Source organism: Penicillium argentinense, assembly GCF_028826775.1.
Source record: "Penicillium argentinense strain IBT 30761 chromosome Unknown utg000010l_segment0_segment0, whole genome shotgun sequence".
NCBI lineage: Eukaryota > Fungi > Ascomycota > Eurotiomycetes > Eurotiales > Aspergillaceae > Penicillium > Penicillium argentinense.
The window spans coordinates 890,006-913,230 of record NW_026622669.1 but is presented as its reverse complement, the minus strand read 5'-3'; the positions used below and the strand labels follow the sequence as shown (position 1 = coordinate 913,230).

Sequence of the window (23,225 nt, the reverse complement as noted above, 5' to 3'; positions counted from 1 at the left end):
GTGTTTATTTGCCATACCACCGAAGCAGCATATGGCAATGTATAACTGGCCCAGAAGGAATCTGCCTTTACAGGCGAAGCTGGTTATCAAGATACCAGCGGCCCTCGCCGGAATCGCGTTGAGGCATGGCCTCTGAAGAACCTCCAGCGAATGTATCTCGACCGGGCCGTTATCTTCGGGTAGTTCTTATTCAAGACATCTCCGAATCGAATGAATCATCACATCGTATCGCATAACATCGGCATCAGCAAGGCTGTCAGCCGAACTAGCTATCGTCTCAACGGTGGAGCGTGGTAGTCGAGTTATTGTCCGGGATAATCGAAATCTCCGTCTGAACATTAATGTTCAACGGGTGGAGGTCATCACCCAGGAATTGACCCTTGGCCGCAGACGCACTGCGCTCACACATACCCGCCTCCATCTTGAGATACTCCAGGTCCGGTGAGCGGGGACTCGACTTGGACACTAAGTGCGAGTTGCTGATATCCGTGTTGATGTAGTAGGGCTGGCTGCGGTTGGAGCGGTTCTTCAGCTTCAGCGCGGGGAAGAGACCGCGGATGATGGGCAGGCAGGAGCAGATGAGGCCGACGGAGGGTTCAATATGTGTCCACAGAGTCGCTTGGTAGACGGTGTAGGTCGGGTCGGTAGGATTAATCCAGAAGAGCACGACGATGCGGTAGATACTGGCGAAGCAGACGAAGGCACCGAGAGCGAAGACGCCGTTTAGGGCGAGCTTGTCCTGCCAGGCACGGTGGAGACCCCAGATCATGGGGATGGGCAAGATGAGGATGACAAAGTCCATGAGGACGTTGAAGGCCTGGTTGACGATGAAGAAGAGGTTCGCGTCGAAGCATTTACCAGGCACGCTGTGGTCCCAGTAGGCGCGGAGAGGGCGGCATTGACCGGCGCAGGCGAGAAAGATTCCCAGACCCCAGGCGCCAATCAGACAGTTCAGGCCGAGGGTGAATTGCTGGAATCGCGGGGTGGTGAAGACGCGACGGTAGAAGCAGATGAGCGAGATCTTGATGGCGGGGCACAGCAGGAAGTATGTGAACTGGTTGGCCAGGAAGATCTGATCGCAGTGAGTAACAGTACTTTGTAAAAGTGGGAGTATGACATACCTTCCAGTAGTTCATCATGGTCTCGGCATCCAATGTTTCGACGTGGGCACCGTTTCCTCCGATCGAACACCCTGATAGTCGGTCAGCGAGGCTCGCACACGCCAGCAGTTGCACCGTTACTCACACAAGCCCAATTCAATCAGCATGGCAATCATCAGCACCATAGAGACAATACTAAGATAGTCATCCACCCCAAATCCGACTCGTCGGCGCAGGCGAGCGACCACTCGCAGCACAACCGAAATGAGGCACAGTGCAACCAAGACCGAGACGATCTCGATCATCTGCCATCCTCGCGTACTCGGAGCCATGGCAGCAATGTACTTGAATCAAACGACTTGGAACAGCAACACGATGTACAACACACAAAAGAAGGACGGAGGAAGAGTCGGAGAGAATGAACGAAACTCCTGGGGAAAAAGATCGACCCAGCAGGACGTGGACAGCCTCCACAGATATAAGGGCCACGCGAGTTTGGATGCACGACAGTGGGCATCGGCAATGCCGGACCTTGGTTCATGTGCAATCAATTCCACGCAGCATTTAATGACCAGCACTACATTAGGGAGTTTTCTACCGCGCGTCGATCATTCGCTGGCTATTACCCTCTTCCCAAACTTGGGTTGCAGGGATGTGCGCTTCGCGTTCGCTCTCGCGCACCGAGTGGAGGCCACTATCGTCCCCATTTCCTGGTCGGTCGATTAAACTACAGCCTTGGAGTGTGCGGCTGCAAGCCACTGTCCCAGTGTCTGCAATGACATCGGCGCCTGGCCGTGCCAGCTTGCCAGTGTTTCTCCAGTTCGGCGTGGCTAGCACTGCACATCAATACTGAGAAAGGAAGGCTGCCACGGTGCGTGGATTTTAAATGACACACGATTTTTTGTCGTGGACCCATTTTCCATGGTGCAAAGTGGGTTCTTCCAGTTCTGCATCGGGAAAGCTGGGCCTACGATCCCATCTGATATGCCGGGAAATGGCACACGACTCATGCAGAATTATTGAAGTTTCAATCCACAGGTGTTCAATAATGTGAGCTACCACATACTTGAGGCGCAATGTTGCTTGATAATGGTCTCGGAGTGGGCGTGCTGTAGCTGGGGGTGCTCCTGAATTCTCCGAGCCTGCACAACCCCCCCCCCCCCTATTCTCCTATTTCTCCGCGATCTCGAGCTCCTCGGTGACCATGTCATGGTCATGCCCTACTGAATCTGTCACGCCGATTTGCAGATCGCCAATAGTGCCTCCCAAGCCGTGTGAACGAGCCAACCGGGACACGCCTGCGTCACAGCAGGCTACTGTAGCGGAGCTGCGCCGCGATCCGACATGCAAGTTACATGGAACACAGAGAGAACGGGGCCTGAGCACAATGCAGGCAATTAATCAATTCGCTTGGCTCCGTGGTTCAGGACCCTGGTGAGGCTGTGGGCCGCCCAAGATAGAGTACCAGCTGAAAGACCCTCAGGATCAAAAAAGGCGGGCGCGAAGGATTTGCATGGTGGGGCAGACATTGCGACTATTGGCAAATTCTGCCGCTCGGAGCAAATGCTGCGCCGAGTATACATCCGACCTTTTGCAATATTTCGAGTTGGCTTCGCCTGCTAGTCATAAATATTGTAGTTAGTATTTGGAATGACGGCAGTCTCGGCCGTGTTCCCTTCTTCACGGCAAGTCTGGGTCGGCGGCGTCAGCCACAGCGGGGATAGCTCCACGTCGAGGACCTTCTTGCCAGCCCGAGGTTACATACTCGCCTAAAATGATTGAATTGACAGAAGCTTGCCTGTTGATTCCATGCCCAAACAATTCAAACATCAAGAACAAACTTGAACCTCAAGATCATCCAAGCTAATCAACCGTTCGGCGTGGCCAGTGGAGAATTGTCTTAGTCCAGGGATCAACCGGAGCAACCTCAACGCAGCAACACGCACATCAACGGCAGTGGGGCCCCTCTCCGTAGATAATCCCACCTCCTGCTCGTCGGACTCGCATTATATCCCCTCGCCCTTCACTTGCAGGCAGGCTTGAACCTGAGTCGACGTCAAACACAATGACTACAGTCCCACTGATCATCAACGGCCACGAGGAGGTCTCCCCCTCCACTTTCGACGTGATCAGCCCCTACACCAACCAGCCCTGCTGGTCCGCCTCCTCTGCCACCCCGCAAGACGCCATTCGCGCCGTCGAGGCCGCAGACGCCGCGTTCCCCGCCTGGTCGACCACCAAGCCGGCTGCGCGTCGTGATCTGCTCTTCAAGGCGGCGGATTTGCTGGAGCAGCGACTCGAGCAGAATGCCGAGTACATGCGGACCGAGATGGGGGCGGATGTCGCCGCGTCGCAGATGTTTGTAGTTCCCCTCGCCATTCGCATGCTGCGCGAGGTGGCCAGCCGCATTACTTCGATCTGTGGAAGTGTGCCGGTTGTTGAGGCGGAGGGTCAGAGTGCCATTGTGTTTAAGGAGCCTATGGGTGTTATTTTGGGCATTGTGCCGTGGTAAGTACCCTCCGGTATAACTTGCATCCTATTCTATGGGATGGGATGATAGGGTTAATTGGATCACCATACAATACCTCCATTGATAGGTGCTGGCCTGCGTATCCCAGATATCAATCTAACCATAACCTTATATAGGAACGCTCCCTACGTCTTCGGCATCCGTTCCGCCGCCTGCGCCCTCGCAGCCGGCAACACCACCATCCTGAAATCCTCCGAACTGACCCCACGCTGCTACTGGGCCATCGGCCGCGCCTTCGAAGACGCCGGTCTCCCCGCCGGCTGTCTGAACGTCCTGCATTGCCGTCCCACCGACGCTGCCGAGGTCGTCAATGCCATGATCGAGCACCCAGCCGTCCGCAAGATCAACTTCACCGGCAGCACGGCTGTCGGCCGGAAGATTGCGCGGTCCTGCGGCCAGAATCTGAAGCCTTGTCTTATGGAGCTGGGTGGTAAGAATAGCTCGATTGTCTGTGGTGATGCGGACTTGAACACTGCAGTGCAGGGCGTTTTGGCGGGTGCCTTTTTGAATGTAAGTTTATTGGGCGATGTGTTTATGACATACAAATTCTTATCGGTTGTTTAGTCCGGCCAAATTTGCATGGCGACTGACCGCATCCTCGTTCACTCGTCCATTGCACCTACCTTCATCGAGGCTTTGAAGAAGGCTCTCGCCGCCGGTGCCGATGCCTCTGCGCTGCCACCCACGCTCGTCAACACGGCTTCCAAGACTCGCGTCGAGGCCCTCGTTGCTAGTGCTGTCTCGGCTGGCGCCCATTTCATCTCCGGCTCGGTGGATGCCAAGCTCCCCGCGGACGCGGGCGTGCGCATGGCGCCCGTCATCATGGGCGGTGTGAAGGAGGAGATGGCCGTGTGGCAAGAGGAGGCGTTTGCGTCCGTCGCTGCGTGCATGACCTTTGACACTGAAGAGGAGGCAATTCGACTGGCGAATGGCAGTGGATATGGATTGTCTGCTTCGGTGTTTACTGAGGATTTACGGAAAGGATTGGCTATGGCGAAGAAGATTCAGTCTGGGTGAGTACACGTTTCCCTTTTTTTTTTTTTTTTTTTTTTTTTTTTTTTTCCCTGATCAATGCTGACTCGTTTTGTCTAGTGCCGTCCACATCAACAGTATGACCATCCATGACGAGCCGGTGCTGCCGCATGGCGGTGTGAAGAACAGTGGTTGGGGTCGATTCAATGCCGAAGAGGGACTGAATGAGTTCCTCTCGACCAAGTCTGTGACCTGGATGGACTAGGTTGCGTGATGATGAATGCATAGCGGATTGATGATTTATGGTATACCCTCGGGTACGGTACATAGCATTGGACATATTCAATGTACATTGTATGATTGATCTAATCTAATCTTACCTTAGGCTACCCTAAAGTACTAGTATTTAGGGTATTCCACTTGGCACGATCTGATCTAGACTGATCGGAATCCTGCGCATATCGAGTCGGTCCGTCCATCATCGGTCCGACCCATCCTGCCCTCCACTACTTAATATGTGCGTCGGTACTCTCGGGCGAGACCCGTCGGTGTACATTACCCCGAGAATTCGCAAACAATTCCCCGAGCACCAGCGCCGCAACAATTGAAGCCGAGATGTGGCAGCTAACAGCGGGGGAATGGCAGCTTTTATCCTTTTCAAGATTCTGTCGGGGTATGATTCAGTCAGGCTCAGCCTTCGTGAACGAATTCCGTCGGCAATTGACCTGCCCGAAGTGGCGGCCGCAAGGATGGGCGGGTGACATCATCAGTCCCACTCCAACAATTTCCATCCCCGGATTATGTCAGGTTCTTCCACCAATCAGCGCGTGCCCAAAGTTCAGCGGTCGGCGACCGCTTTTGCTGCTTTGGTCGGCGTGGGGAGTTCCAGCCATTGTCGAAGCGGATCTAATATCTAGATCTATTTTTTATTTTATATACCATTGCGATGATTTGGTTGTTGGATGGGTGTTGCGCTATTATTATTGCTATTGTTGGTGGATGGGCTGATGCATACCGGGAGTACCACCTTGTTCTCGGTCCGCGACGACCTGTCTGCACTTCCGAGGCCCAGTTTCATGCGGACCGAGCAACCGGCGCATTCTGCTAACTTGTACATCCAGCAGAGAGAATGGTGAAAGGACTGATCGGAATTGTCTGGCTCGTAACTCTAGATCTCTCCGCTCTCGTCTCGTAGAATCACCACCACTTGCTGACTACTTAATATGCGCCCCTTGTCTGCGCGCAGTCGCATGACCGACTGGCCATGACGCAGACGCATGTGAATATCACTTGCGCCAGTAACGCCGTTGCAACCTTCTCCTTTACACTCTTTCAGCGTAGAGTAGTTGTCAATGCTTGTAACTCCGCATGTGATTCTACCCCAGACTCTCACGGGCTCCATTCTGGGCCTGCAAACCAGCGGCGTGGCATTACTCACTCCCCCGAGATCCACTTTCCCATCCCCCCCCCCCCACGTTTGTGCCTCGGCCGATAGAAAGCTCGTCGGCTTCTGAGCTGACCATCCCCCGGCCCTTAAGACGTGCCCGCCTTCTTCCTTTCGGCCTCATTCCTCCTTTTCCCCCATCTCCTCCCCCCTTATTTCACTTCCCAACATGGCAGCACCTCAAGTCATTGTGGTCGGTGGTGGATGTACGTGTCTTTCCCTCTCTCTGATCGCAACCCTTGACTAACGTCGTCCCAGTGTCCGGCCTCAGTGCCGCCCACACCGTCTACCTGAACGGTGGCAACGTCCTCGTTCTGGACAAGCAGGGTAAGTTCGCTTTTTGACACACCTGGTCTGCATCCCCCATCTAACAGACCCCTCCAGCCTTCTTCGGTGGCAACTCCACCAAGGCCACCTCCGGCATCAATGGTGCCCTCACTCGCACCCAGACCGAGCTCGGCATCCGCGACAGCGTCAAAGCCTTCTACGAGGACACCCTCAAGTCCGCCCGTGACAAGGCCCGCCCCGACCTCATCAAGGTCCTGACCTACAAGTCCGCCTCCGCCGTCGAATGGCTGCAGGATGTCTTCAACCTCGACCTCACCCTCGTCTCCCGCCTTGGTGGTCACTCCTTCCCTCGTACCCACCGTGGTCACGATGCCAAGTTCCCCGGTATGGCCATCACCTACGCTCTCATGCAGCGTCTCGAGGAGCTTGCCGACGCCGAGCCTAGCCGTGTCCAGATCATCAAGAAGGCCAACGTCACCGCCGTAAACAAGACCGATAACCACGTCACTGGCGTTACTTACACTCTCAACGGCGAGACCAAGACCGCTGATGGTGTCGTCGTCCTCGCCACTGGTGGTTACGCTGCTGATTTCGGCGACTCCTCCCTGCTGAAGAAGCACCGTCCCGATACCTTCGGCCTGTCCTCCACCAACGGCACCCACGCCACTGGTGACGGTCAGAAGATGCTGATGGAGATCGGCGCCAACGGCATCGACATGGACAAGGTCCAGGTTCACCCGACCGGTCTGGTCGACCCCAAGGACCCCGGTGCCAAGTTCAAGTTCCTGGCCGCCGAGGCCCTCCGTGGTGAGGGTGGTCTCCTGCTGAACTCGGACGGCCAGCGCTTCTCCGACGAGCTGGGCCACCGTGACTACGTCTCGGGCCAGATGTGGAAGGAGAAGGAGAAGGGCAAGTGGCCCATTCGCCTGGTGCTGAACAGCAAGGCCTCCAAGGTCCTGGACTTCCACACCCGCCACTACTCCGGCCGTGGTCTCATGCGCAAGATGACGGGCAAGGAGCTGGTCGAGGAGATCGGCTGCGGCGAGGCGGCCCTCAAGAAGACCTTCGACGACTACAACCTCATCGCCGATGGCAAGAAGAAGGACCCCTGGAACAAGAAGTTCTTCCACAACATGCCCTTCAACCTCGACGACGAGTTCCACGTCGCTACCATGGAGCCCGTCCTCCACTTCACCATGGGCGGTATCGAGATCAACGAGCACGCCCAGGTCCTGAACTCCGAGAAGGAGCCCTTCACCGGCCTCTACGCCTGCGGTGAATTGGCCGGCGGTGTCCACGGCGCCAACCGTCTGGGTGGTTCCTCCCTGCTGGGCTGTGTCGTCTACGGCCGTGTCGCCGGTGACTCGGCGTCGCAGCACCTTTTCCAGAAACTCATCAACACCGGCTCCTCCGCTGCCCAGCAGCGTCTGGGCCAGATCTCCCTGCACATCGACCCCAACACCCCCGGCAAGATCTCCGTTGAGTGGGGCGGTGCGGCCCCCGGTGGCTCCCTGCCTTCTGTGGCTGCCACCCCGGCTGCTGCCGCCGCTGATGCGTCGACCGCTGCCCCCGAGGCGACCTCCAAGCCGGACCCAGCCAACTTCCAGATTCCCGAGAAGGAGTACACCATGGAAGAGGTTGCCCAGCACAACAAGAAGGATGACCTCTGGATTGTCGTCAAGGGCGTCGTCCTCGACGTGACCAACTGGCTGGACGAGCACCCGGGCGGTGCTAACGCTCTGTTCAACTTTATGGGCCGTGATGCTACTGAGGGTAGGTTCCTCATTCCTCCTAATGAAGATTTCAATGCTAACTTTGGCTCTTGCAGAATTCGCCATGCTGCACGACGACGAGGTCATCCCCAAGTACGCCGGCCATATCGTCATCGGCCGCGTCAAGGGCCAGACCCCCAGCCTGGAGCTGTAGGTTGGTTTTTGATGAAATGTTTTGCTCATACCCCCGTTCTTGTGCGCCCAATTTGATGCATGTCATGTTTTTCTTTACTATCTTCAGATGAGAATGAGAACCTGGAGCTATGTCTACCGGGAGAAGAACGTTCGAGGTGCTCTTCGTGTAACATATTTAATGCATCTAGAGTGATGGTTACTTCTTTTCCATAGATGTATATTGTAGATGCTAGCACTATTCATGCACTATGAATATAGGTAGGAGGTTCTTTGAATGAGATGTACTCATATGATTCATGCCATGCAAATCACCTCAGCAACCGCAATGCCTTCAAGCATACTTTATATGTAGTGTACCTTTTTGACATCCTAACTCCTTACTATACAACAGTACCCTCCACACCACCGAGTACACGGTCTTGTAGTCTAGGCCCTCATATGCTCCAGAATCATCCTCAACCTCCTAACAGCCGGCCCCTCCTCATGCTCCCCAAGACCCTCCTCCCCCTCCTCGATCTCCTCCCTCGCAGCCTCCAACGCCGGCCTCAAAAACCCCCACACCTCATCATGATACCTCTCCTGCACACGTACCCACTCATTCGCACCAGGCAGGTTCGCAAGAACATGATCGCGCAGCGAGACGGCACTTCCCGCTGTAGAGTGCTGGTCTTGTTGGAGGAACGTGTCGATGTCGGGTATCAGGCTGGTTGGGTTTAATTGGACCGCGGGTGTGTCGAGGTGTTTATCGGGAATAACCAGGTCGCGGCGGAAGGAGTCCAGTGTTTGGAGTTCGGCGCGTGTGAGGGGGGCTGGTTCGTCTGCCATATCGGAGGTTTGGATGTCTGCGTCCAACGCGAAGGAAGGGTCGAAGGTGGGATTGTTTAGGAGGGTGGAGACGGCTTCTCCGTCTCCATCTTGGAGAGTTGGGGAGGTATTGGAGGTGGCGCGTTCCCAGGCGCTGGTGTAGACTTGGACTGGGTCTGCGGCGCGGTGTTTGCCTTTCCAGTTTCCGGTTGTGGATTGGAGGGGGTCGAGGGGTTTGTCTGTTTCCTGGTGCCCTTGCCCTTGCCCTTGTTGAAATTGGGTGTGGAATTGGCTGTCCTCTGTGTAGCCCTGTGCTTGGAATTCCTCCTCCGTCATGGCGGGAATCTCGAACGCGCTGGCGGGAGCATTGCTGGCATTGCGGAAGGAGTCGGTGGCTGGTCTTGTTCCTGACACCGAGCCGGATAGTCCTGAAGTCGATGGGCCTTGGGCTGTGGATATGTCGCGTGCGAAGGAGCCTGCATTCGAGGGGGTGCTGGGGCTGGCTTTGCCGTTTGTTACTGCGGAGAGGGTTTGGGTTGGGTCTGGGGCGAAGGCAGTGCGAGCGAGGTTTGAGGCGGAGGATTGGATGCGCGTTGCTAGGGAGGGTTGGTCCGAACTTGATTTGGAGGTGTGGGAGGACGGCTCTGTGGTTGTGTTTGGGCTGGTGTCGGTGGGATTGTTGCTGGGAGGGTTGCTGGTGGATTCGTCGCGGGTTGACGGGGGGCGGGTACCCCGCATGTTCTCTGAGTTGTTGGACATGCGGTCTGTTTTGTGTAGGCGATGGTTGTGTTTGAGCTTGGGAAGGTCAGAAAGGTAAATGTTCTTTGCTTTATCTGCCTTTGCTCGTGCTACTCGGGTGTCATCCTGGGTGATGGTTGAGGCTCGGCTGAAAGGACCGGACGATGTAGGAACATGTGAAGGATAGCCGGGTGGAGTGCGGCATTGGAAGAATGGGAAAGCAGGCGTTTCAAATAACAATAGTTAAATTATTCCAATGCGCTTTCAAGTATGTCATTATACATAAACTCTTTGTACACGTTATTAATCGAGGCCAGATTACCAGTTGTTGCCTCCAGGTAGTAGATTAAGCTATTCTAGCATCGCCATACTGTATTTGAAGAATCCGGATATATATCCAGCGAAACAACACTACGCAAGATAATCACAACAGTATTGAATAGGTATAACACAAGGATCATCCAATGCTGGATTCTCGTACCACCAGTCGATTCTCAATGCCTCGGTCGCATTAGGCTGGCCTCCGATGTTCTGGGCTGTCAGGTCCTGCGCCCTGCCAGCTGCCAGGGCATAGAGGGGCGCAGATGACGACAGAGGCGGAGGTCGTGCAGCGGATCAGTCGACTCTGATACCTTCAGTGTTGAAGAAACGATCTCCATGGGCCATTATATACAATGTATTCTACCTCATGCTCCTGTTCATTAGTGCTAGTAGTCGGCATTGCCCCAGCTCAATTGTATGGTGGATGCCCCACCGAATGTGCGCTGCTTCGGGAAAGTTGCAGTCCAGCAAATGGTTGATGTCACGCTCGAGTTTTCGCCAGCTCGAAGGAGCTGTAGCTGCAGGACTAACCGTTGGAAGGCACTAGGTCAAGGGTGCCTGGTACTGCCACTTGCCCTTCGTACAGTGTAGAGTAGCAGCCGTGGCCGTAGAGGGCGACTGCTCCCGAGTCGGCACAAGTGAAAGAGGGACCGCACAGTCACCGCACTCCCAACACTCGACCTCGAACCTCCCCTCTGCTCCAACCTCTTCCCCCCCACTTCCATCGCAATCCGAGTTTTGGGTGCTTCACGATCCCAGCTCTGCGCGGGCCCACTCTCATCTGCCACGGCTCGTTTGCTCCCCCCTCCTCCCCCCTCCATCCCCTCCCCCATTCTGGAGCGACCGACCCCGTCATCTTGTGAGGTTCTGGTCCTTTCAACCACCATCCCGCCATCCCCGATCGTCATCGGCTTCACCGTCTCTCCCCCTCGCTCCCGCCCGTCGTGATCGCGACCCGACCGATTGCCATCTCCCCCATCCATCTCTCTTCAGCTCCCAACTGTGCATCCCGGTCCGACCGATTTCGACTTCGCGTGCTCCGTCGATTATCCACAGAATCAGCTCGATTCGACCGTGCCTCTTTTTTGCATCATCCCGCAATAGAGCTCGCCGAGTTTCCGCAAATCGTGTGCCCAACGGCCTCTCGTTTTTTTCTTCCCAATCTGCATCGTTTCTCGCCCGTCCGTCGCGATCAAGGGCGATCCTAGAACGAAAAGATGGTAGACAGAGATCCAGGCACACCCACCTGGAAGTTCACACAGTGAGTTCCTCCTTCCTCAAGGATGGCGCCCGAGCTGGGCGCAACGGGTTTTCGACTCCCCCACTCGGGCGCCGACGATGGCTCGTGGCGGCGAAAAAGGAAACAGAACGCTGACAGATACCTCACAGATGCTTCGGAGATAAAGGCGATGTAGAGGATATTACGGAAGGTGAGTTGCCGTTGAATGGAAATCCATACGAGGCCTATATGGAAAACGCCGCACGAAGCTTGTTTCCCCCATATGAACGCGCAGAGGCTGACTCTGTCGTCACTCCAGCGGATATCATCTCGACCGTTGAATTCGACCACACCGGTAATTATCTGGCTACGGGAGACAAGGGAGGACGTGTTGTTCTGTTCGAGCGCAACGAGACGGTAAGTGTCATTGAGCGACAAACATGACGTTTATCGCTAACGTGAATCATCCCGACAGAAAAAAACCTGCGAATACAAGTTCCACACCGAATTCCAATCCCACGAGCCCGAATTCGACTACCTCAAATCGTTAGAGATCGAAGAAAAAATCAACAAGATAAAATGGTGTCGACGACAGAATGCATCACACTTCCTGCTCTCGACAAACGACAAGACGATTAAGCTGTGGAAGGTGTTTGACAAGTCGCTGAAGGTGGTCGCAGAAAACAACCTGTCGAATGAGATGACCCCGGCCCCCGCCATCGGCAGCCTCCCTCGTGCCCCCCGTGGAACCTTCAAGGACGCCTCCGCGTTGAAACTCCCCCGTTTGACACATCACGATACCGTCGTTGCCGCAGTGCCACGGAGAACCTATGCGAACGCACACGCGTACCATATTAATAGCATCTCCGTCAACAGTGACGGCGAGACGTTTATCAGCAGCGATGATCTCCGGGTCAACCTGTGGAACCTCAACATCCAGGACCAGAGCTTCAACATTGTGGATATCAAGCCGGCAAACATGGAAGAGCTCACCGAGGTCATCACCGCGGCCGAATTTCACCCCGTCAGCTGTAACTGGTTCATGTACGCGAGTTCGAAGGGTACCATCAAGCTCGCCGATATGCGGCAGCGGGCTCTGTGTGATGAACACGCTAAGCGTAAGCCCTCTTTCCCTCTTTGCTGGCCCCCTCCTCCCCCCCCTCCTCCTCCTCCTCTCTCCTCGGGCAACCCATATATCCTAAGATTAACTCCGTTCCGCAGAATTTGAACAAGAAGAGGATGCTTCCTCGCGGTCGTTCTTCTCCGAGATCATCTCCTCCATTTCCGACGTTCGCTTCTCACATGACGGCCGGTACATCGTGTCCAGAGATTATCTGACTGTCAAGATTTGGGATGTCAACATGGAACGCCAACCGGTCAAGACGATCCCCATCCACGAGCACCTACGTCCTCGCCTGTGCGACACATACGAAAACGACAGTATCTTCGATAAATTTGAGGTGGTCTTCTCGGGCGATGCCGAGAACGTCATGACGGGTAGTTACAACAACAACTTCATGATCTACCCGACCGATGAGGAGAAGGAGACAGAGATTGTGCTCCAAGCAGACAAGTCGGCCTTCAAGGCGAAGAAGGTCGGCGTACCGACCCCGATGAACAAGGGCAGTGGAAAGAAGGCCGGCTCGAGGTCCGGAAGCCCCGCGGGCCCGGGCAGCCGGATGAAGAAGGAGACCGATGCCGACCAGATTGACTTTAACAAGAAGATTCTGCATATGAGCTGGCATCCCTTTGAGGACAGCATTGCCATTGCGGCTACGAACAACGTGAGTTTCTTTCCGCCCTCATTTGTGTTTCTTGCTAACCTCTTTACAGCTTTTCGTCTTCTCTGCCCTGTAATAGCAACATCAGGGTCATAAACATTTCATGGACAGGCGCATCTGGCGGGGGGAGGGACTTTTGGTGGCTGGGTGGAAGGCTAGTGACGAGGATAAGGACGCAGCAAAAATCAGAAACAAATCAATTCGCCATAGCAGCAAAGCCAAAGGTTCCATAATTCTTTTCAGGACTTTCCACTCGCCTTTACCCGTTTCTCGACTTTCCGATACACGTGCATTGCTTTTCTATTCTCCATTTCCTCCACCCCCATTACCCAACCCCCTACTTCCTCTACCCGATCTGTATGCAGTTCTCGAGGTGCCTTGAAGGCGTTGTATGGAGGCGCTTCACTATAGAGAATGTGAGCCCAACTTGGGTGTATTTTCTGCGCTTCCATATTACTTGACTACCTGCTGCTGTTGGTGGCATAGGGGTTGCTCTAGAGTAGCACTAGTGTTGTTCTCGGGTAGCATCGTAAACACTGGCAGGTCTATACTAGTAGACACTATCCAATCTGTCTCCATATTGCTGTTTCCTGTTGCCACACCCAGAGTCTTAGATTGCCTGCCACTACTCCCTGCAGGTAGGGCGCGGATCTTCCAGCTTCGCGCTACTTTCATCGGATGGCATCGTCGGGGCGCAATCTCCAGACGGTTAATTCCTCCGGTTTTTTCTGCCCGTCTTTGCAGGCGATGACGAAGGCGGACGGAATATTTCCCGCGCACAATACCGGGTGAAACCAATACGCATTGTTCTGTCCTGCATAAGCGGCCCGTATAATTGTACGCTACGGTCCCACGAGACCGGGCTAAAGTAGGTCCGGGGACAGGGGCGCCTAACCGCACTTGGACTAGCGGGAGTCGGTCAGGAAAGCCTCCACTGGAGAAGCCCGCGATCGGTCGCGCGCACTCTCCATCGCTATCTGTGTTTGCTCTGTGTCCAGAGTCCTGTTGATTTATTGCCTATATTCGCCCAGGGCGCTGGTCATGCTGTGACTAGGCGCCACTTGAGCGTCCACACCGAAATCCCACCGAATCTTGCGAAGCGCGAAGGACCCAATTACCAGCTGGAGCTCCTCCTCTCAGCCCGTTCATTCAAACCCCCTCCTCGAAACTCTTCCACCCTCTTTGTGTCGCCCGACACCCTTCTTCTATATATCGCAGCGTCCGAGTTCATGCACTGATCATGAACTCTGGGAATGATAGCTGGCACTCTCCGGCGGGTGGGCCACCGGCGCACCCTGGCATGGATCAGATGAACCAGCAACCTCGGCCCTTGGGGTCGTTCAGGTTAGTGCGATTCTCTTGCAATGCTGTTCGTAATCCACTGAGACTAATTACCGTGCTTCTTTTTCACACTATAGTCAAAATCCTCCTCAACAAGGCCCAGCATCGCAGCCTTCCGGGCCTGTCCTCCCTCCTCCTTCTGGTTAGCATAAGCCCCTACAACCTCTTCACATTTGATGCAATGTCTATTCAATAGGACACGCATCTTTTTGATCGATAATGGTTTTCTAACATTTGTTGTGTGTATTGAAGGCCCGTATCACCCCGCCGGTCAATCAGGTGGCCATTCACTCCCTGGACTGGCCGAACTAAGCCAAAGCCATGGGACTCCGCACCAACCGCCGGCATATGGACAGCACCCTGCCGGTCCCTCGCATGGATCGGGCCATTCACTGCCTGGACTCGGTCAGGCCATGTCGCATGCGTCTCCCCAGCTGAACCGAGAACGCGAGCGTGATTCCCGAGAGCGCGAGATTCTCGAGCGTCAGCGACAAGAAGAGATGGCACACCGAGAACGTGAACAACGGGAACGCGAACAGATGGAGCGCCAGCAGATGGAGCGCCAGCAGATTGAGCGCCAGCGCGGCGAGCACCACCCTGTTCAGAGTCACACTGGCTCCATCCCCCTCCACCAGCCTGTAGCCTCGAAAGTTCCCAATTCCATTCATGGTCCCAATGGTCTTCTGTCAAATCTCGGCACCAATCCGCCCAACGGTCCAGGCAATGTGCAGTCTTCTGGCGGACCGGCTGCCCTCTTTGGTGGTCCGCAGATGCCGCAGCATGGCGAAGGCACCCCACGGTCCTATATGCAATACCCGGGTGGACCGCCTATGATGGGACACAATGGGCAAGGGCAACAGATTCCAGGCAATGTCGCAGCTCTTGCTCAGGGACAACAGCCGATTCTCAATGCAAGTGATCCGATTGGACCCGCCGCAACTCTCGCGGAACCGAGCGCTAACAGTGGGTTCGTGGTGCAGGACGCCCTCAGTTACTTGGATCAGGTCAAGGTGCGGTTTGTGGACCAGCCCGACGTTTACAACCGGTTCCTTGACATAATGAAGGATTTCAAGAGTCAAGCGTAAGTTGCCTGTCAATGGCTCGCGTGGGTGCCCGCGTTGGTGACCATTAACTAACTCGATTGAATAGAATTGATACCCCGGGAGTGATTCAGCGTGTTTCTACACTTTTTAATGGCCACCCAGCGCTCATTCAAGGGTTCAACACTTTCCTGCCTCCCGGTTATCGCATTGAGTGCGGTACCGAAGACAACCCAGACGCTATCCGTGTTACGACCCCATCTGGTACCAACACATTGAGCATGCCCCGCGCTGGTCGTCCTTTCGAAACCACCACCAACGACATTGGCCCCTCCAGTGGTCCCCGCCCCGACTATTACGAGCAGTCCCGCCCCGGTTGGCAACAAACTCAGCAGCAACAGGGCCAACAGGGTCACCCGGGCTCATATTCTCCTGGCTCGCGTATGATGGGCCCAAGTCTTTACCAGCAGCAGGAATCACAGGGCCCTGGTCAAGAGCACCACTACGGTTATCAAAGCCAAGAACAGCAAGGCGCTGCAGCCCTGTCTCACCAGCAAGATCACCGCGGAGTCGCCCAATTGCAGGGCGCTGCTTCTGCTGCTTCTGCTGGCCTCGGCCGCCCTGGCATGATGGCGGCCTCTGGCGCTGGCCAGAACGCCAGCTTGACCCAGCCGATGAACAGCTTGGCTGGTGTCGGTGGCATGCTCCAAGGTGGTCATGCCGACTTGAACAAGCGTGGACCCGTGGAGTTCAACCACGCTATCAGCTACGTCAATAAAATCAAGAACCGCTTCTCCAGCGCCCCGGAGATCTACAAACAATTCCTGGAGATCTTGCAGACATACCAGCGCGAGTCCAAGCCGATCCAGGATGTGTATGCGCAGGTCACTCAGCTGTTTAACACGGCCCCAGATCTCCTGGAGGACTTTAAGCAATTCTTGCCCGAGTCCGCAGCCCATGCTAAACAGCAAGCGGCCAATCGTGCAGCCCTCGAGGAGAGCATCCCCATCAGCAACATGCGCGGCGGCGACCCAATGGGTCTGTCGCAGGCTTCAAATCGGGATGCTAAGAACTTGCCTCCAATCGGCTCGTTCAAGCCGCACGATTCCGTCAAGGACAACAAGAAGCGGCGCGGTCCTGGAATGGGTGGCTCGGTGTCGGGGCCTACTGGTACCGACGCGCGGATCCCGGAGTCGCAGCTGCGTGGCCAACCCGCCCAGTTTGGTCACCCCAGCAAGGTATGTTTCGTTCACTTCTCTTACCATTCACTTCTGCTTCACGATGACTAATCCTCACAACAATATAGAAAGCCAAGTATCACCACGGCAAACCATCCGGCGCTGACATCCCCAACGTCTCTCCCACTCTTATTCCCGCACTCCCTGAACCTCTTCCGCCTGGCACTTCGGTTACTCCCAACTCCGAGGAGCTTGCATTCTTCGACCGCGTCAAGAAGTTCATCGCGAACAAGCAAGTCTACGCGGATTTCCTCAAGCTGTGCAACCTCTACACGACCGACTTGATTGATCGTTTTGTCCTGGTGAAAAGAGCAGAAAACTTTATCGGCTCCAACGCGGAGCTGATGAGCTGGTTCCGGCGCTTCATGAGTGCCGACGAGACTGAAGACAGGGCGATCGACCCAAAGCCCAAAACCGAGGCTGGGTCAGTCAACCTTGCTCACTGTCGGTCCTTGGGACCTAGCTATCGCCTGCTACCCAAGCGCGAGCGACAGAAGGCATGCAGTGGCCGTGATCAGCTCTGTTTTGAGGTGCTGAACGACGAATGGGCTTCGCACCCTACCTGGGCTTCGGAAGACTCTGGTTTCGTTGCCCACCGAAAGAACCAGTATGAAGATGCCCTGCACCGTATCGAAGAGGACCGCCACGATTACGACCATCACATCGAAGCCTGCACGCGTACCATCCAACTCATCGAGCCGATCTGCCAACAGTTCCTGCACATGTCCGAAGCCGAGCGCGCCAACTTCAAGCTCCCTCCCGGTCTTGGAGGTCAGAGTGAGGCCATCTACCAGCGGGTGATCAAGAAAGTCTACGATCGTGCCCGTGGCGAGAAGGTTATTCACGACATGTTCGCTCGCCCGACACAAGTCCTTCCTGTTGTTCTCTACCGCCTGAAGCAGAAGCTCGAAGAGTGGAGGGCTTGCCAACGCGAGTGGGATAAGGTCTGGCGCGAGCAAATGCAGCGCGCCTACTGGCGTAGTCTGGATCACCAAGCGATTGCCACCCGGGCCTCGGACAAGAAGCTCTTCATTGCCAAGAACATCCAGCAGGACCTCCAGGGCAAGTTCGAGGAGACGCAGAACCGCCTCAAGAGCGGTCTCCCGACGAAGCGCTACCAGGCCGAGTTCCAGTTCAGCGATGTCGGTGTTCTGTTGGACACCACCCATCTGCTCTGCATGTACATCGACCGCAGCACTTCTGGTGTCGGTACGGAGCCTGCCCGGTTGATCAGCTTCCTGAAGGATTTCATTCCTATCTTCTTCGGCTTGGATCGTGAGACCTTCCACGACTATATGGATGAACTTGCCATTGCTGCTTCGCCTGCCGAAGAGCTGGAGGAGAACTTTGGTGCGGATGAGATTTCCAACGCCAGCCGCAAGGTTGTCAGCACGCAAAAGCTGGATCTCTTGCGTGAGACTCTTGAGCGCCGAGGCACCAACGGTACGCAGACCAAGGAAAATGGTGCTCCCGCCCCTACCCAGCTTGCCACTCCCGATGTTCGCGGCACGTCTGCACCCGCTTCCGAGCCCGAGGATACTTTTGATGTGGCTGAATTGAAGTGGATGGAGCACCCTGGCCAGGGTAACTTCCACCTGGAGCACGAGTACACGTTGAACAAAAAATACAAGAAGATCGTTCACCACATGTACTGCAACCTGAACATCCTCTGCTTCCTGCGCACATTCGAGATCCTGTACTCGCGTCTGCTGCGCATCAAGGAGCAGGAGGGTGAGGCCCGGGAACAGATTCGTCGAGGACTTCTCCCAAAAGCAGCCAACGATCTTAGTTTGATCGACCGCTACCCGAGCGACTTCTTCTACGATGTCGACCCCAAGGCCAACCTCTACAAGCAGATTGTGCGCATGTGCGAAGACGTGATTCGTGGCGATATGGACCAGGTTCACCTGGAGGAGACTCTTCGTCGCTTCTACATGCAGAGCGGCTTCTTAATGTACAACCTGGAGCGGATATTCAGTTCGATCGCCAAGTTCGTGGCTACCATCTTCACCGGCGACTCCCGCGATCGCAGCTCGGATATTGCCAATCTGTTCTTCAAGGAGCGTGAGAAGGACGAGGCCACGCACCACCAGGAAATTCAGTATCGCAAGCAGGTCGAACGCCTGATCAAGGAGGGCGACATGTATCGGGTCACCTATGTAAGTGTTCCTGGCCTAACACTGCAATGGGCGGCCTACCCTACTAACACTCCCCCCTTTCAGCACCCCTCGGACAGCCGCGTTACCTTCCAAGTCATGACTCCTGAAGAAGCCACCCTCGACCGCGCAGAACTTAGCCCCGAGGCCCGCTGGTCCTACTACGTCACGGCTTACTCGATGCGCGACCCGACCGAAGGTGTGTCCATTTCCGAGATGCGCATGCCAATCCTCAAGCGCAACCTCCCCGGCAAGCTCGACGAAGACGAAGAATACGACCGATTCTACCGCCACCTCCAGCACTATGACGGTCTCGTCATTCGCATCTGCGCCAACAATTACACCATCCTCTACCAGCCGTCGACCAACGACTGGTTCTGGCACTCTACCACTCCCGTCCCTGACAAGGATGCCGATCCCGAGGCCGCACAGGCCCAGATCAAGTCCCAGGAGGAAGAGAAAGCCAAGGAGCAGGCGGCGCTGAAGGAGAAGCGCCACGATCGTTTCGTTGAGAAATTCGTCAACAACCCCAACTGGGCCCGCGGTCTGAGCAAGGACAAGGTTGATGAGTCGAACCAGCGTTTCCGATCCTGGCTGAATGGAACTCTCGAGGCGACTCCGGCCCCCGCTGCGGCTGACGCCTCTGCTCCCGAGTCTGCTCCGGCCCCTGCCCCGGTCACCAAAGACGGGGACAAAATGGACGAGGACAAGCCCGAGCAGGGCGACACCGAGATGGCGGATGCGGAGCCTGAGGGCGAGGCTGCCGTTCCTGCGGCCGAGGCTTGAGCGTGCATTTATACCCTACCTAGGTAGGAGGTATCGACACTTTCAAGTATGTGACAATATGGGATTTTGATTTTCATGCACTGTATCTGGGTAGGGTAAACTGGAGAGTTGTTTTCCTGTATTTTTTCTCCCTTTAAATCCTGTTTCTATTCGACAGAGGGACGGTGTTTTTTTTGTTTCTGAGGTATTATTTCACCCTCCCATTCCCATCCGGTGAGGGTGATATTATTCACACGATGAAATTGCGCGATGAGTTTTATGGTCACTTTGCAATGCGTAGGGCATTATGCCACGCAATATGGTTTTGTAGTTAAGATTACCTTAGGGTAGCTATTTTTCCCTTTCAATGAACAGAGCATGGTCTGTTGACTTTTTGAGTCACCCCTTTCTGGGTACCTTCATAATGTAGTGTCTGTACTCTACTCTAGGCTCCCATGTAGGACCGATCTACATACCATCGACCGCACTCCACCGAGCCATACTACCCTCAAGCTCAAACTCCCAATGTATTAAGGGACCAAAAACTCAACAGAATCAAACCCAATCGAACCACCACGGCAACTCCCTGAAGAATCTACACCGTACCCAGATCCATCCTAGCTCATCTACCACCTATGTAGGTCCAAAGCGATAAACAAGGCAAGCTGAGATCCGAGTAGTCCGACGACGATCAAACCACCCGGAAGCCGATCCCAGGAACGCGATCGCGATCTTCCCGCGCGGCTAATTGCAATCGGACTGTCGCTCATACTGGCGGTGCAGTGCGACTATTCAGATCCTTATTCTCAGGGGTTCTTTCTCCTTCAATATTGGCGCTGTGGATGCAACCCCTGGATTGGCGTAATCTCGGCCTCCCCTCGGACTGCTGGTGCTGGCTCCGTGTGGCCGAGTCCGTAACCGATACAGTCCGAAACGGGGAAAGTCCCGTCGGGCCGGTGATTACAAGTACAGCTGGCGCTACTGAAGTACATAGGGTAAATCTGGGGTCGACGGGTGCAGATACAATGAAGGGGAGGTTGGCGGTGGTTTTAGGGTGAAATTCTGGCGATTCTTGGATCTTTTCGGGGTTCTTTGGTGATTTCTCGCTATTTTTTGGCCTTTTTTTGGGCCGGTTGCGTGTATTGGAGTGTATTGCGAGAAAATGCCGAAGCCGCCGAAGGAATGCCGAGCTGACGTCAGGATTACTTTGGATGAGATGGCTGTTTTGGAGGATGAAGTCATGACTGATGAGTGTAGGGAGAGAATATTGATTCTAAATAGAACATTAAATAGTATTTTCTGAGTCAGCCTGTCAATCTGTCATTGCTGCTGTATATGATATTTTTAGGTGCACTGTAGAAATGTATGGGACGGATAAGATCTTAACTAAGGTATGCTGGTCTAGCTTCCCTTCTTCCGGGACCGAACAACCGTATCTCTGCCCGTGGGGTACTCCTTACTCACTGGTTCCAGTCAGGAACTATTTTAACCCTAGCACTTCCCCAGTTTGAAAATTTCCCTACTCTCTTTTCTCCCATTGCTGTACAGACACTCTCCCCTCTACTCCCGTCACCATGGCTGCTTCGGCGCTTCTGAAGAGCCGCATTCGACGGCCTTCCTACCTGAACAAGCTGGCCAAAGCGGAAGATCTGATTGATCTCTTTCCCCATGGCTCGTACATTGGCTGGTCCGGTTTCACGGGTGTGGGATATCCCAAGTATGTGCATCTTATGACAATATGATGGTAGGCGCAGGTGCAATTGCAATTTCAATTGCATTTGTCTGCTCAAGATCACACGACTAACTCTAGACAGAATGGTCCCCACTGCTCTGGCAGACCACGTTGAAAAGAACAACCTCCAAGGCCAACTCAAGTACAACCTGTTCGTCGGCGCCTCGTCCGGCGCAGAGACGGAGAACCGCTGGGCCCGTCTGAACATGATTGAGCGGCGAAGCCCGCACCAGGTCGGAAAGGAGATCGCCAAGGGCATCAACAGTGGCCAGATCAAATTTTTCGATAAGCACTTGAGCATGTTTCCCTCGGATTTGGTCTATGTAAGTGTCCGCCTGCAGGCTCGGGATTTCCCGCCGCGGAGAGCTACTCTCCCTCACCCTACCTAGGTAAGGTAGGTACCGTCGATCAACGCTAACCTCGACCTTAGGGCTACTACACCCTCGACAAGCCACAGAACAAAATCGACGTTGCCGTCATCGAGGCCTCCGCCATCACCGAGAATGGCGGTATCATCCCCGGTGCCTCGGTGGGCGCGTCGCCAGAATTGGTGCAGATGGCCGACAAGGTCATTATCGAAGTCAACACCGCCAGTCCCTCCTTCGAGGGTTTGCACGACATTGTCGGGTCGGACTTGCCCCCTGGCCGCAAGCCCTACCTGATCATGGCCCCCGAAGATCGCATCGGAACCTCCTACATCCCCATCGACCCAGAGAAGGTCGTGGCCGTCGTGGAATCCAACTACCCGGACCAGACCCAACCCAACAGCCCCGAAGACGAGGGCTCACAAGCCATCGCCACCAACCTAATCGAGTTCCTCAAGCACGAAGTCAGCCAGGGCCGCCTCCCGCCGAACCTCCTCCCCATCCAGTCGGGCATCGGCAACATCGCCAACGCCGTCGTCGGCGGCCTCAGCAAGGGTGGCGCAAACTTCCACAACCTCAAGGTCTGGACCGAGGTGCTGCAAGATTCCTTCCTTGACCTCTTCGACAGCGGCAACCTCGATTTTGCGACTGCCACCTCCATCCGCTTCTCCCCGGACGGCTTCAAGCGCTTCTACGATAACTGGGAGAAGTACGCCGGCAAGCTTCTCCTTCGCTCGCAGCAGGTTTCCAATTCCCCCGAAATCATCCGGCGGCTGGGCTGCATCGGAATGAACACTCCTGTCGAGGTGGACATCTACGCCCACGCAAACAGTACCTGCGTCATGGGCTCCCGCATGCTGAACGGCCTCGGCGGCTCGGCTGATTTCCTCCGCAATTCTAAGTACAGTATCATGCACACGCCCAGTACCCGACCCAGCAAGACCGATCCTACCGGTGTGAGCTGTATCGTTCCGTTCGCCACACACATCGATCAGACCGAGCATGATCTCGATGTGATCGTTACTGAGCAGGGCCTTGCGGATGTCCGGGGTCTTTCGCCGAGGGAGCGTGCGCGGGTTATTATTAAGAAGTGCTCGCACCCTGACTACTATCCTATTCTGACGGATTATCTTGATCGGGCGGAGTTTGAGTGTCTGAAGAAGGGTATGGGCCATGAGCCGCACATGCTTTTCCAGGCTTTTAAGATGCATCAGAATTTGCAGGAGAAGGGTACGATGAAGATTAACTCTTGGGAGTAATCTGTACCTTACACTCTATGGGGCTGGATGAACCCTTCTTTTTGCTTTTGGGTCGGGGTTTGGATTGTACATATCATTAGCGCGGTAAACATTTGTTAAGCTTGAATACCAAAATCATATACTTGAACAGCATGATATGTGGATGAATCGAGATAAGTGGTGTCGGAATTACGTGCTTATAAGGTTATTAAGCGCGTTGTGCGTCGCCCAGTGAGAGACTTCGTG

General features: G+C 55.0%; 7 protein-coding genes across 7 annotated transcripts; 5 read left to right on the top strand and 2 right to left on the bottom strand.

The window, feature by feature from the left end:
* Positions 1 to 277: 277 nt before the first annotated feature.
* On the bottom strand, positions 278 to 1,432 carry N7532_010046 (uncharacterized protein; the record flags this gene model as incomplete). The annotated part of the gene is made up of 3 exons (XM_056622537.1): positions 278 to 1,072; positions 1,122 to 1,192; positions 1,246 to 1,432. 3 exons carry the CDS (start codon positions 1,430 to 1,432, stop codon positions 278 to 280), a joined length of 1,053 nt encoding a protein of 350 aa, XP_056469953.1.
* Positions 1,433 to 3,165: 1,733 nt separating this feature from the next.
* N7532_010045 (aldehyde dehydrogenase) lies at positions 3,166 to 4,867 on the top strand (the record flags this gene model as incomplete). Its single annotated transcript, XM_056622536.1, has 4 exons — positions 3,166 to 3,608; positions 3,747 to 4,140; positions 4,195 to 4,643; positions 4,723 to 4,867. 4 exons carry the CDS (start codon positions 3,166 to 3,168, stop codon positions 4,865 to 4,867), a joined length of 1,431 nt encoding a protein of 476 aa, XP_056469952.1.
* Positions 4,868 to 6,215: 1,348 nt separating this feature from the next.
* On the top strand, positions 6,216 to 8,260 carry osm1 (putative fumarate reductase Osm1; the record flags this gene model as incomplete). The annotated part of the gene is made up of 4 exons (XM_056622535.1): positions 6,216 to 6,252; positions 6,305 to 6,373; positions 6,431 to 8,107; positions 8,163 to 8,260. 4 exons carry the CDS (start codon positions 6,216 to 6,218, stop codon positions 8,258 to 8,260), a joined length of 1,881 nt encoding a protein of 626 aa, XP_056469951.1.
* Positions 8,261 to 8,667: 407 nt separating this feature from the next.
* On the bottom strand, positions 8,668 to 9,804 carry N7532_010043 (uncharacterized protein; the record flags this gene model as incomplete). The annotated part of the gene is made up of 1 exon (XM_056622534.1): positions 8,668 to 9,804. One exon carries the CDS (start codon positions 9,802 to 9,804, stop codon positions 8,668 to 8,670), a length of 1,137 nt encoding a protein of 378 aa, XP_056469950.1.
* A 1,517-nt stretch (positions 9,805 to 11,321) lies between these two features.
* Positions 11,322 to 13,180, top strand: N7532_010042 (protein phosphatase 2A regulatory subunit CDC55; the record flags this gene model as incomplete). Its single annotated transcript, XM_056622533.1, has 6 exons — positions 11,322 to 11,365; positions 11,494 to 11,534; positions 11,643 to 11,740; positions 11,799 to 12,441; positions 12,545 to 13,107; positions 13,157 to 13,180. 6 exons carry the CDS (start codon positions 11,322 to 11,324, stop codon positions 13,178 to 13,180), a joined length of 1,413 nt encoding a protein of 470 aa, XP_056469949.1.
* Positions 13,181 to 14,344: 1,164 nt separating this feature from the next.
* Positions 14,345 to 19,665, top strand: N7532_010041 (transcriptional regulator SIN3; the record flags this gene model as incomplete). The annotated part of the gene is made up of 4 exons (XM_056622532.1): positions 14,345 to 14,448; positions 14,642 to 15,526; positions 15,595 to 16,723; positions 16,792 to 19,665. The coding sequence occupies 4 exons, from the start codon at positions 14,345 to 14,347 to the stop codon at positions 19,663 to 19,665; spliced, it is 4,992 nt and encodes a 1,663-aa protein (XP_056469948.1).
* Positions 19,666 to 21,218: 1,553 nt separating this feature from the next.
* On the top strand, positions 21,219 to 23,000 carry coaT (acetyl-CoA hydrolase ACH1; the record flags this gene model as incomplete). Its single annotated transcript, XM_056622531.1, has 3 exons — positions 21,219 to 21,361; positions 21,459 to 21,699; positions 21,807 to 23,000. 3 exons carry the CDS (start codon positions 21,219 to 21,221, stop codon positions 22,998 to 23,000), a joined length of 1,578 nt encoding a protein of 525 aa, XP_056469947.1.
* Positions 23,001 to 23,225: the final 225 nt, after the last annotated feature.